At 38.5% G+C, this 13,724-nt stretch overlaps 2 protein-coding genes across 2 annotated transcripts in view; both read right to left on the bottom strand.

The window, feature by feature from the left end:
- The window catches only part of MGAT4D (MGAT4 family member D), a 56,339-nt gene that overhangs the window by 19,362 nt on the left and 23,253 nt on the right, over positions 1–13,724 (bottom strand). Inside the window, exons 5-8 of the mRNA XM_055550822.1 lie at positions 12,727–12,773; positions 4,088–4,201; positions 2,315–2,390; positions 627–741 (exon numbers count right to left, since the gene is read on the bottom strand). Coding sequence (XP_055406797.1) covers positions 627–741; positions 2,315–2,390; positions 4,088–4,201; positions 12,727–12,773 — 352 coding nt within the window. The remainder of the gene's footprint in view (positions 1–626; positions 742–2,314; positions 2,391–4,087; positions 4,202–12,726; positions 12,774–13,724) is intronic.
- Positions 1–13,724, bottom strand: part of CLGN (calmegin) — a 109,432-nt gene that overhangs the window by 72,634 nt on the left and 23,074 nt on the right. The window lies entirely within an intron of this gene.

Below are 13,724 nucleotides of genomic sequence, written 5' to 3'. Positions count from 1 at the left end.
AAGCGAGTTAGGTAACTTGGCCTCCTGCAGTGAGGGTTAAATAAAAGAAAACAGGAGAGAAGGATGGAAGGAAAAAATGGAAGGAAGCAAAAGGAAGGTCTATAAAAGAATTATAAAAACAATACACCATGGGCACAATTTTAGGAAGTTTTCTGTGCTGGGTATAATTCGTATGTTTTTACATTTTTTAAGCATGTTAGCTTCAGCATACTAGAAATTGAAAGGACTTCAGAGTACAATAGTCCTGTTAAAATTCCTTCCTCTATAACTTTAATTTTTTGAGTTTCAATATTTTTCACGTAAAACAGAAGTACATCTTAGTCACTGTGCTAATATGTGTCAGACTCAGAGCTAGCATTAATAAGTAGTAGTTGCCTTATGTTTTTATAACATGTGAATATATGTCAATCTGCTTATTTATACTGTTTATCTACAAAAAATTTGGTTTAAAAACACATTTTCTGAAATTCAGATCCTTGATCTAATTTTTCTGCTAAACTAATAGTATCTTTATAGAAATTATGCCATTCCTTTCCATTGAGTAACAATCTCTTTGATAAGTTCTTAAAAACTTTTAAGATTATTATGTACTAAATTGACCCCACAAAAATAGATCCACTGCTTACCTATAAATCCAAGAACTGAAAACTCAATATAAAGCCAATTATTTGAAGTGATGTTATGTACAAAATCTGTGATTTTTGTAAGGTACATCTTGTTAGCTAAGATATCATCTTCCAGCTTAAAAAAAAAAAAAAGGCGTTAGTATCTTTGATGCTTCCCTGGAACAAATTAGCTTGAAAATTGAAAATACAATAGAATACGCTGAAAAAAAATTTTTTTATGATGTAGTAGATTGATTTTTAGTTCAATTCATGTTGAGGTTATTTCCTGTTAGTCAATTTTCATTTTCTAATTCTGAGACCAGAGATTATCAGTTTCTTTCCTAAATACTAGTAAGTAACATTCGATCTAAATCCTCTTCAGAAGAGTCTATTCATCTGGATTCATTTTCACTCTCACAACTATTTAGTTTCTTGCTTAAGACTAACTGGCTTTATGCTTAGTTGATAAGTGCCATGTTCTAGTGCTAAATATTGTGTTTGGCAAAGAGGTGACAAAAGGGAGGGGCACTCTCGGCCCCACCTAGCTGGTTAGAAGTATGGTGCCAGTAAGCATAGATGTCCATGAGGGGGTGGGGTGGAAAGGAACTTAGAATTTCCTTTCTAAGTTTAATGTGTATTATGTGGAATCTATAGATGAAGAGGGGCTCCTACATGATTTGGGAAGATGTGCAAGTCCTCAGGCACAACACCAGGGCACACAACAGAATCGTGCTCTTCCAAAAGGGGATGAGTACATTGGCTGCATCTCATGTCTCTATTACATTGCCTCTAACTAGGAATTGGAACGGAGAAGGCAATGGCACCCCACTCCAGTACCCTTGCCTGGAAAACCACATGGGCGGAGGAGCCTGCTGGGCTGCAGTCCATGGGGTCACTAGGAGTCGGACATGACTGAGTGACTTCACTTTCACTTTTCACTTTAATGCATTAGAGAAGGAAACGGCAACCCACTCCAGTGTTCTTGCCTGGAGAATCCCAGGGAAGGGGGAGCCTGGTGGGCTGCCGTCTATGGGGTCACACAGAGTCGGACACGACTGAAGTGACTTAGCAGCAGCAGCAGCAGGAATCGGAAGGGATTTTGGTTTTTTACAGTAAAAAGAGAAGATCTGGCTTCAGGCCTTTTTCAAATTCCCTCTCCATTCTCCAGTGATATTCTGCCAACTCCTGTCACAACTGTGCACCCTCTCATGTGTGGTATATACTTACTTTGGGGAAATGTGGTATTATTATTTAACACCATGCAGGAATTTAGGAGGTACAAATTATATATAGTTGATTTATTTCACAAACACATAAGGCACTGTAGAGCTGTGTTACTCATGGGGCAACACAGAACAGCAATGATAAGTGTATATATATAGTGTCTATCATAAGTGCCCAAAATATGTGTGCTTAATCTAATATACTTGTGAGTAGAAAAAATGTAATATAATTTATTTTTTTGCTAATTTGAGACTTTTTTCAGTTTGCTTCATGTAATTATAATTTCCTCTGTTAACAGTGACCCAGAAAGAAAACTGACACAGAATCAATGTTAAGCTTCCTTTTGGCGTTTTAACATAATGGATATTTTCCACTTTTTAAGTACAGGGTCAAGTGGAGGGCTACAATGAGGAAGGAAGTAACTGAAGGAGAGAAGAAGGATATAATACTTCCACTTTCAATTATGTATCTAAATAAGGTCTTACCTGTAAATAATACATAGCTTTGGGCTGGGCATATAGCATCAAAAAACAAAAATCTAATACTTGTTTGATTCTCCAACTAGAGATAAATAATAAAATTTGTTAACATTTTTAATTTTATTTAATTTTTATTTATAAGCATATCTTAGTAATTAAAAACAAACTTTTTTTTACACTTTACTCACAGAAAATACTATCTACGTTAAGTGAAACTGAATATCTCGTACTAAAGTTATACTAAAAGGTTTCCCAACTTTATTCAGTGGACAGTGTCTGCCATTGCTAAGCCAGGATAAGCATAATCTACTTATTTTATGTTTTGGTTAGTCAAATTACCATCTATATAATAAAGTTAATATTCTTTCTGATCTTAGGTCTTGTTTAAATAAAAGTATAAAGAACCATTATACTAATTTAATAGTAAACCAGATACTAGCTGGGCTTCCCTGGTTGCTCAGCAGTAAAGAATCTGCCTGCTAGTGCAGGAGATGCAGGTTCAATCCCTGGGCTGAGAAGATCCCCTTGGAGGAGGAAATGACAAAACACTCCAATATTCTTGCTGGGAAAATCCCAGGGACAGAGGACCCTCATGGGCTACAGTTCATGGGGTCGCAAAGAGTCGGACATAGCAACTAAACAATGACAGATACAAGGCCAGGTCCTGAAGCTCTGGCGAGCAATACACAGCGTGGTTCTTGCCTTTCTGGGTCTCATAATCTAGCATGAAAGACAGAAAAATCATAAACCGAGAGCCATTAGACAAGTACTACATAAAGACATTGACAATGATGACTTATAATAAGATGGGAGGGCGGAGCAGCAGGAAGTAGAACATCCACTGTGGAGGAGGAGTACTGCAAAGGCATGGATTGTGAAGGAGCATGCCGCCTCCGAGAACACTGTGAGCTGATGGAAAGGAAGTGGAGGGTAGTGAGATCAGCGAGGACCTGCTCATGAAGGGTCTTTCATGACGTGCAGGAAACTTTATACATCCCGTATGAAAAAGGATTCTTCTGGCTAGAATATGGAGGATGAATTGGAGGCAAGGCTAGGCTAGGATTAAGGGAAGCCAATAGATCTCCAATGGTCTGAACTAAGCCCAAGGCAGAGGACTGGGGATGAGAGGGATAATGTAGAGAGAGAATCTAAAAATGAAATGATGATGGAGTCACAAAGGGCAGAAGGAAAACAAGGATCTAGAATGTCTCCCAGCTTTAGGACTCTAAGAAGTGAGTAAAATGTGGGTCGTTAAAAGCAAAACAAAATCCTTAAAAGGTATCTAGATTCGGACATACCACTTATTACTTAAAAAAAGAACCCAGTGCCAATAAGCTTCCTGGATAAGACCTTTTTCTGAATCTTAATGTCTTTTGCTCTACTGAGTTTTGAGGAACCAAATTATTATTCTTCTTGTAACACATACCACATTTATAATCGAACAATAGCAATCCTTTGTATGTGTATAGAGCTTTTAATTTTTTTAGAATTCTTTCATAAACACGACTGTATTTTCACAATGACTTTCCCATATACATAACGTGGATTTTATTATACATACTAGAAAGTTGAGGAAGTTAAGGAACAAAGGCTGAATTACCTGCCTCGGATGATCAGCAAATAGAAAAGCTGGGAATATTAATAGAATCTAGGTGCCAGCCAACAGAAGCTGGCTCCAGCACACCACTGCGCATCAAGTACTAACTACTATATGCTAAGCCTAACATTTCATCAGGTGAAGCCACTTATTTAAGGACACTACTTTTCAATATATCATACCTCTCTAATTTTTCTGAGTCCTCAGTTGATCGGGCAGCATGTGATATGTTTGGATAAAAATAAGCAGGTATTGAAATGACTTCTAAGGATCCAGATGTCACCTGCCTTTTGAATCTATAAACAGAAGTGGAGGCGTATAATTGAATTTGATTTACCAAAATCACACAATTAAAAAGAAGTTCCTTATGTATATCCATATAGTATTTTGATCTGAATTACTTCACGGTATACCTGATAGTGACATCATAAAACTAATACTTTTTAAGCCAAAATAGTTCTTTTCTAAGTCAGTGACACATGTAAAAAATTACAATATATAATATAAAATTAATTTCCTCTTATAAAAATTATAAGTACTTTGAATTTTTCAAGTTTTCAATCAGATATGTACTTTAACAGATGCAAGTTAATCGACTAGTTGGCACAATATAGTAACTGCAAAAGAGCAAGAACGTTAGAAGATTTAAATGCATAATTTTAATTTAATAAGGGTCCTACCAAATAGCAATGTGGCTCCTGAAATCAGACTGTCATAGAAAGGATTAAGTGTGACTCTTGTCAACAATTCTTTGGAGGAGTATTTTTTAGACTCTTTATTTTTAAAAGTTAATATTTATAGACCAACAAGGACATCATTAAAATGCATAAAATACTGCTCCAAAAGCTGTACTATAAATCTTGTACCATCAAGGTAAATAATGAGAGACCAGGTAGAGCATTTTAAATGGTTTTCCATAAGAGAAAAACAATGTGACTTTAAATGAGATTTAAATCTAGGTATGGCATTATTTATTAAAATGGAAGCAGGACAGCATTTATATGCAGGATTTGAATTCGGTGCAAAATAGGCAGTACTCGCTTTGAATTTCAGTTACTACATGTTAATTAAATAATGTACATTTTCCCCAACACTTTTCAAATATGAATCTTCATGGAATATTAGCTTAATATAGTATAAAGTAGAAACTTCACTTCCCGACTCCTCAGTTCATAAATCACTACATAAATAACAGATGCACGTCATCTCGTCACTTCTTTCCAAGTCTGCTGGTGACGGTCACTGTGCGTCTGTTTTTCAGGTCACTGATAGCCAGCAAAACACGCAATCGTTGTCTCCCAGTAATAAACCAACCCACGTGACACTGAGGAAAATAACCAAAAGAGGGGACTGGCTTACAGATGAAAGTGCAGACAGTGATAACGCCAGAACTTTCTCTGGATGCAACTAAAAGACCACAGACCCTGGGAATGTTGACACCTTCGCTCTCCAGAGACACCTGGGATGTGCTCCCACAACTGCTTAGTGAAGGTGAACTCGCCTGACATAAATGAGGAAAATGTTTGTAGCGGAAAGGATATCCCGTAGGATATGACGCTGGCAAAAAACTTCACGTTAAAGGAACACTCAGAGATGTTTCATGACATTGAAAATGTAAACGATAAAATGTAGGTGCCTGATCCAAACTCAGGAGTATGACAATTTGTCAAGGCATAAAAAAATGTTCACTCTGAATTTTAAGTTATAGGACAGGAAAAAGGCAAACAATGCTTAAACTACTCTTAATAAATTTTCTAAATGAAATACTTTATTCTCAATGATTGCCAGGTTTTATTTATTTATTTTTTAATTGAAGCACAGTTGGTTTACAATATCATATTAGTTTCTGGTGTACAACACAGTGATTCAACATTTTTATAGATTATAGTCCATTTAAAATTATTACAAAATAATGGCTATATTTCCCTGTGCTGTACAGCATTTCCTTGTTGCTTATTTATTTTATACACAGCTGTTTGTGGCTCCATCTCCCTCCTCCCCTGTCCTTCCCCCACTGTATCTGTGCATCTGTTTTGTTATGTGTGTGTTTATTTTTTTAGATTCCACATGTAAGTGGTAACAGGATATTGTCTTTCTCTGACTTATTTCATTAAGTGTAAGACTCTCTAATCCATCCATATTGTTGCAAATGGCAGAATTTCATTCCTTTTTATGGCTGAGTAATATTCCATTTGTTGTGCTGTGTGCTCAGCCTTGTCCGACTCTTTGTGACCCCACGGACTGTAGCTCAACCAGCCTCCTCTGTCTATGGGATTTTCCAGGCAAGAATACTGGGGTGGGTTGCCCTTTCCCACTCCACAGAGATCTTCCCGACCCAGGGATCAAACCTGCATCTCCTGCATTGGCAGGTGGATTCTTTATCCCTGAGCCACCTGGGAAGCCCACTATTCCATTATATACATGTATCTCACATCTTCTTCATCCATTCATCTCTTGATGGGCACTTAGGCTGCTTCCATATCCTGGCTTTTACAAACAAAGCTATGAACACTGGGATGCATGTTTCTCTTCGAATTAGTGTTTCCGTTTTGTTCAGATATATACCCAGCAGTGGAACTGCTGGATCATACAGCAGTTCTACTTTTAGTTTTGGGGGACTCTCCATAGTTAGTGGCTGCATGAATTTACATTCCCACCAACACTGCACAAGCATTCCCTTTTCTCTACATCCTTCAACAATATCCATTATTTGTAGACTTTTTGATGATAGCCATTTTGACAGTCATGAGGTGATATTTCATTGTGATTTTGATTTGCATTTCTCTGACATTAGTGATGTTTAGCATTTTTCATGTCTCCACGTTTTAAATTACAGTGTACTAGATGAATATTAGCTTTACTATATTTTTCATTTTTCTATACATTTATAGCTGTCAGAGAGTATTAAACATTTGGACCAATGTTTAAAGGTCATGAAACAATTGCTTGTGATTATGTAGTCATATCCACAGGAAATGTTTGTAAACCTGTGTATTCTTTTTAGCTGTTTCTGTCAAGAATCGCTTATAAGGATATCAAACTAGCATGGATTAACGTCATTTTAGGATAACGTGTCTTCTCTGAACAGTGGTTTATTATTCAGAACAAAGCAACTGAGAGGATAGCATGGGATATGAGGACATTTTAAGGATTTGAGTATAATGCAACATTTTTCCTGGGAAATCTTCTTTGGGGAAAACTAGACATCCATGGTGTTTTATTTAATATTGCTTAACTCTGTCTCCTTTTACACATATCAGCTCTTTCAAGCCTTCCATACTGTTCTCAAGTTTATATGCTGCCAGCTAACTCCTCATTCTCAACGTATGATCTTTACCTCTCTTATACAGAAATGAGAGACCTACCTTTAGGGAGGGGACTGTTTCATTTCACCTTCCTTGTCCAAACTAGTTTTGTCTTACTCTTTCACCCATTCTTTTCTTTTTTTACTTAGTCCTGCCTATATCTCCATGTGTACCTTGCACCTAATCCCCTGCAGTACTTGCTCTATCAGCTTCCTCCCTCTTCACCTGAGCACACAGAAAAACACTCTAGTTGCTCCCATCTCAAAACTCCCCAAACATGTCTCCCTAGAGCTAGTTTTAACTTTTCTCCCCATCAGTTAAGCTCATTTAGAAGAGACTAATTTTTGAAAAATTTATTATGAAAATTACCCCAAATATGCAAATCCCAAATCACCTGATTTCAACAACCATTAATTTTTTAACTTGTTCATCTATGCAGTCCGCACTCTTTGCTTAAGAATTTTAAAACAAATCATAGATATCATATTTTACCCTTAAATTCTTCAGTGTGAAATTGTAAAAGGACATTTGTTTATGTAATGACATGACAGTATCACATCTCACAAAACTAAGAGTAATTATTTAACATCACATAATACTCGGTGGATATTCACAAATGCCTAGTAGTTTAAGTACAGGGTCTAATGGTGGGGGGTGGGGATGAGATCCTCTCATTATAATTGGTTATCTGATTATATTCTTTGCAGCCAAAGATGGAGAAGCTCTATATAGTCAACAAAAACAAGACCAGGAGCTGACTGTGGCTCAGATCATGAACTCCTCATTGCCAAATTCAGACTTAAATTGAAGAAAGTAGGGAAAACCACTAGACCATTCAGGTATGACCTAAATCAAATCCTTTATGATTATACAGTGGAAGTGAGAAATAGATTTAAGGGCCTAGATCTGATAGATAGAGTGCCTGATGAACTATGGAATGAGGTTCGTGACATTGTACAGGAGACAGGGATCAAGACCATCCCCATGGAAAAGAAATGCAAAAAAGCAAAATGGCTGTCTGGGGAGGCCTTACAAATAGCTGTGAAAAGAAGAGAAGTGAAAAGCAAAGGAGAAAAGGAAAGATATAAGCATCTGAATGCAGAGTTCCAAAGAATAGCAGGAAGAGATAAGAAAGCCTTCCTCAGCGATCAATGCAAAGAAATAGAGGAAAACAACAGAATGGGAAAGACTAGAGATCTCTTCAAGAAAATTACAGATACCAAGGGAACATTTCATGCAAAGATGGGCTCGATAAAGGACAGAAATGGTATGGACCTAACAGAAGCAGAAGATATTAAGAAGAGGTGGCAAGAATACACAGAAGAACTGTGCAAAAAAGATCTTCATGACCCAGATAATCACGACGGTGTGACCACTGACCTAGAGCCAGAGATCCTGGAATGTGAAGTCAAGTGGGCCTTAGAAAGCATCACTACGAACAAAGCTAGTGGAGGTGATGGAATTCCAGTTGAGCTATTTCAAATCCTGAAAGATGATGCTGTGAAAGTGCTGCACTCAATATGCCAGCAAATTTGGAAAACTCAGCAGTGGCCACAGGACTGGAAAAGGTCAGTTTTCATTCCAAACCCAAAGAAAGGCAATGCCAAGGAATGCTCAAACTACCACACAATTGCACTCATCTCACACGCTAGTAAAGTAATGCTCAAAATTCTCCAAGCCAGGCTTCAGCAGTATGTGAACCGTGAACTTCCTGATGTTCAAGCTGGTTTCAGAAAAGGCAGAGGAACCAGAGATCAAATTGCCAACATCCGCTGGATCACTGAAAAAGCAAGAGAGTTCCAGAAAAACATCTATTTCTGCTTTATTGACTATGCGAAAGCCTTTGACTGTGTGGATCGCAATAAACTGGAAAATTCTGAAAGAGATGGAAATACCAGACCACCTGACCTGCCTCCTGAGAAATTTGTATGCAGGTCAAGAAGCAACAGTTAGAACTGGACATGGAATAACAGACTGGTTCCAAATAGGAAAAGGAGTACGTCAAGGCTGTATATTGTCACCCTGCTAATTTAACTTATATGTAGAGTACATCATGAGAAACGCTGGGCTGGAAGAAGCACAAGCTGGAATCAAGATTGCTGGGAGAAATATCAATAACCTCAGATATGCAGATGACACCACCCTTATGGCAGAAAGTGAAGAGTATCTAAAAAGCCTCTTGATGAAAGTGAAAGTGGAGACTGAAAAAGTTGGCTTAAAGCTCAACATTCAGAAAATGAAGATCATGGCATCTGGTCCCATCACTTCATGGGAAATAGATGGGGAAACAGTGGAAACACTGTCAGACTTTATTTTTTTGGGCTCCAAAATCACTGCAGATGGTGACTGCAGCCATGAAATTAAAAGACGCTTACTCCTTGGAAGGAAAGTTATGACCAACCTAGATAGCATATTCAAAAGCAGAGACATTACTTTGCCAACAAAGGTTCGTCTAGTCAAGGCTATGGTTTTTCCTGTGGTCATGTATGGATGTGAGAGTTGGACTGTGAAGAAGGCTGAGCGCCGAAGAATTGATGCTTTTGAACTGTGGTGTTGGAGAAGACTTTTGAGAGTCCCTTGGACTGCAAGGAGATCCAACCAGTCCATTCTGAAGGAGATCAGCCCTGGGATTTCTTTGGAAGGAATGATGCTAAAGCTGAAACTCCAATACTTTGGCCACTTGATGCGAAGAGTTGACTCATTGGAAAAGACTCTGATGCTGGGGGGGATTGGGGGCAGGAGGAGAAGGGGATGACAGAGGATGAGATGGCTGGATAGCATCACTGACTCAATGGCCGTGAGTCTGGTTGAACTCTGGGAGTTGGTGATGGACAGGGAGGCCTGGTGTGCTGCGATTCATGGGGTCGCAAAGAGTCGGACACGACTGAGCGACTGAACTCAACTGAACTGAACTATTTCTTTTTTAAGCTTATTACCTAGACCAGTCACTTTAGTTTTTCTTCTTTCTTTTCCCCCATACAACTGTCTTTTTGAAGGAAGTGGGTCAGCTGTCCTAAAGAAGGTCCCACATCCTGGGGGTTTGCTCCAGATTACTTTCACCTCTCACTGTGTATACTCTGAACTGGAGCTTAGCTCCATAGGCTTGATTAAATTTGATGAGATAAAATTTATATTTTAAGGCAGGACAAGAAAATTTAAGCATAAAATTCTTTGTTCCAACCCTCTCCCCGAGTACACCATGTGCCTCTGCATTCCATACACATTAACCAGACCGCCTCAAAGATGGGAGTGCCAGCTAATCCATAAAGATCCATTTTTCCCCCCTTTCTTCTGGCGTAAATTTCTTAGAAGATTAGTATCCTTTCTCAACCCTGTAAGGATTTGTAGTGACTTACTGCTCACTTTGTATGTGCTTACCTGGACTATGTATCTTTGGGGAACTTTAGGTAGACCATCACTCTGTCATTTTGATGTATGATCCTCTGTCTCAAAAATGTACCGGACTGTGCCTTTGACTTCTACCAGGGGGAAGAAACAGTCCTCAGAGCTTCTGAAAGTCTGTCTCCAGGGTTTTAATCCTAATTTGGCTCTACTAAAATTCTTTTTCCTTAATGTGTTAATTGAATTTTCATTGACAGAGTCAAGGTCGTTTTGTTTTGTTTTGAGGTTGGTGACCAAGTACAGCCTACAGTTATTTCTGGGTGCATCTCCTTTGCATCATAACAGAAGGCAAAATTGTCTGACTCTGTACCTTGCAGTGACATTGCCACTGATTAGAGGGTCAGGAAGGGGAACTTGAGCCCTTCCCGCTATTGATAATTATCCCTCTGTTCTTAGCCCCCATTTCCCCACTCCCACTGTGCCAGATATTGTAGGGTAGGGGTCTGCAAGCCACCATTCCAACACCTCTTGCCCGCTCCTTCCAGGAAGTCCTATGGGAAGCAGTGAGGAAAGAGCCTGGAAGGCAGGAGGAGGAGATTCTCCATATGACTGGTTTCTGGAGAACTCTCCAGCAGCGGCCTGGAGTGCAGGGCCGTGGCAGCGCTGGCAGGAGCGACAGAGCTGCGTCCCAGCGTTGAGCACAGCACAGCAGCCCGCGCACAACCGCAGACCTCGGGGTGCAACCCCATCTTCCCTTAAGTTTCTCCTGCCTCCTTCCTTCTTCTTTTTCTTCTCTCAGCTCTTGTAAACCTTTTTGGCTAATTTTATAATTTTATTTTTTATATTTATTAATTCAGTGGCACTGGGTCTTAGTCCCGTCACGGTATGTAGGATCTATTAACAGTTCCCTGAACAGGGATTGAACCTGGACCCCCTGCATTGGGAGCAAGGAGTCTTAGCCACTGGACCACCAGGGGAGTCCCTTGGCCAATTTTTTTGTATTAAATTGTCTGTATTTCCTCTCTCTGAACCGCCAGGAGTTTCCCATTTGGCTGCTGACTGGGCTGCTGACTGATACACCTTCCTTGAAAGCTTCCCCTCCAACTGTCACTTCATAATATGCCTGAATTGCTTACGTTTCAAAATGGTGAGCTGCTAATTCTATTCATTCCACAGTCACTGGCTGGAATTCTTTTAACTAGAATAAGTTGGCTTCATCTGCTGGAGCTATTTGGTGAGGGAAAAACAAAACAAAGCACTGCTGGCTGAAACAAACATGTCTGTTAGCCAGATTCAGCTTGAAGGCAACCCTAGCTTGTTGCACAAATAGCACACAGCCATAGCACCGATCATAAGGCTTTTCATGATCTCATTGTGACCTGCCTCATCTCCATCAATCTTTCCTCCTTAATTCCAAACATCTACTACATTCAGGAGATACCAGTACTTAGAGTCCTTTCCCCACATGTATCATGCTCCCTCTTTGGCCCTTCTGCCTTCCCAAGTAATTCTATTTGCCAGGCATTCTTTTCTCCTTCTGTCTGCCCAAAACATGTCTAATTACACTTCGACTCAGTCCAGTTATTAAGTTCTCCGGAAAGTCCTTCTTGGTACGTGAACTTAGAGATAAATCCTTCCTACTCGGTGTATTCTCACATTGCCCTTCCCATTCCACTAGCTTCTTTGCTGGACTTGCTTTTTTTTTTTTTTCTCACCAGTTGTATGGCCCACTTAAGCATAAGGATTTGGATGGCTGGGTCCATTCCACAGCATCTTGCTTGATAAAAAATTTCATATTGGTTCATCAGCATGTGCTTGCATCTCCTGGGCTGCACGCAGCAGGAGATTCTAAGCAGAAGCTGTGGAAGTAACCTCATACAGTAAGGAACACAAGAATGCTTTAAAAATAATCCAGCAGGCTTCTCTCGGAGGCCATGGATTTCATGAAGAATAGATACTATAAAAATAATATCATGACAAATATGGACTTTAATAGGTAGAAGATGTACAGAATTGGGGGGAAATTATAAGCTACATTTCATCACAGCATTGATAGAACTACACGTTTTTTCTGCACAGTTACACTCATTGAATAGAATAAGACACTAATAAAATCATGTAATTGGACAGAAAAATGAAAAAAGTTGTTTTTAAATTTATGACACAGTACTTACTTTTTTGTAATCATGTCAACCACAGATTTTACATAATTTTCGTTACTCTAAAAATGAGAGAAATATTTTACTAAAATGAAGAAGCATGCCTCATAGTTCTATTAATACATGTAAACCTAGTTTATGTGTGGACTGTTACTATGTCTTAATATTTCTAGTGTTTTTACTTTCTATGAAAGAATTTAAAATATTCATGCATCTGAAAGATCTGACTGGAATACTGAAGACAGTTTATTCTCCCTTTGTCATAATATGAAATATCACTACACATTATTTACAATTAGAAATTAGCACACAAAAACTTATGTATCTAAAACAGCTTTGTCCTAAAAATGGGATGGCTTATTTCAAAGAACTGCCCTTTTTTGAAAGTGTCTTCATTTTACGAGTATTGTACTACAAGAAGCTTACTGCAAAATCACATCACATTTTTCTAGACAGTATTTGTTGGCTTGATTCCCAAATTTTCTTCCATCAGCAAACTGTATCTACTCTGCTATGTTAGGTGACAGATTCATTTGTAAGTAGCTTTTGATGGCTTATAGTTTCAGGTAATTTTTTTTAACATAACCTATGGCACTTATAAGATGTAGCCTCAGGGCCCACAAGCATTCCCAACACAAAATTGTGAGAATATTTGAATACTTAAGAGTTCTACTACTGTCAAATCTGAGTAGTCTGAAAGGCAACTTTGAATGCATATAGTTAAACTGCTTGTTTAAAAATATCAGCCATGATACAGACCACTCTATTATAGTACTTTGGTTTCTTAAGATAGCCAAAAATATAATCACCAGCTATTTCTTACCCACTGAAACATATGTGAAACATAGTACTAAAGTTATACCTCTTAAGCATTCTATATTCCATTTTAAAATTTGTCCCCTGATATTTTATTATTGGTCTAAACATTTTAGGCAGATGTGCCAACAGTAAAGAAATAAAGATTGTAATATGTAACACATGGTAATGTGATAAAACATTTTGAAGATTAGGTA

The sequence above is a fragment of the Bubalus kerabau genome, chromosome 16, assembly GCF_029407905.1.
Source record: "Bubalus kerabau isolate K-KA32 ecotype Philippines breed swamp buffalo chromosome 16, PCC_UOA_SB_1v2, whole genome shotgun sequence".
NCBI classification, from domain to species: Eukaryota; Metazoa; Chordata; class Mammalia; order Artiodactyla; family Bovidae; genus Bubalus; species Bubalus kerabau.
This window is presented reverse-complemented; position numbering and strand designations above follow the sequence as displayed.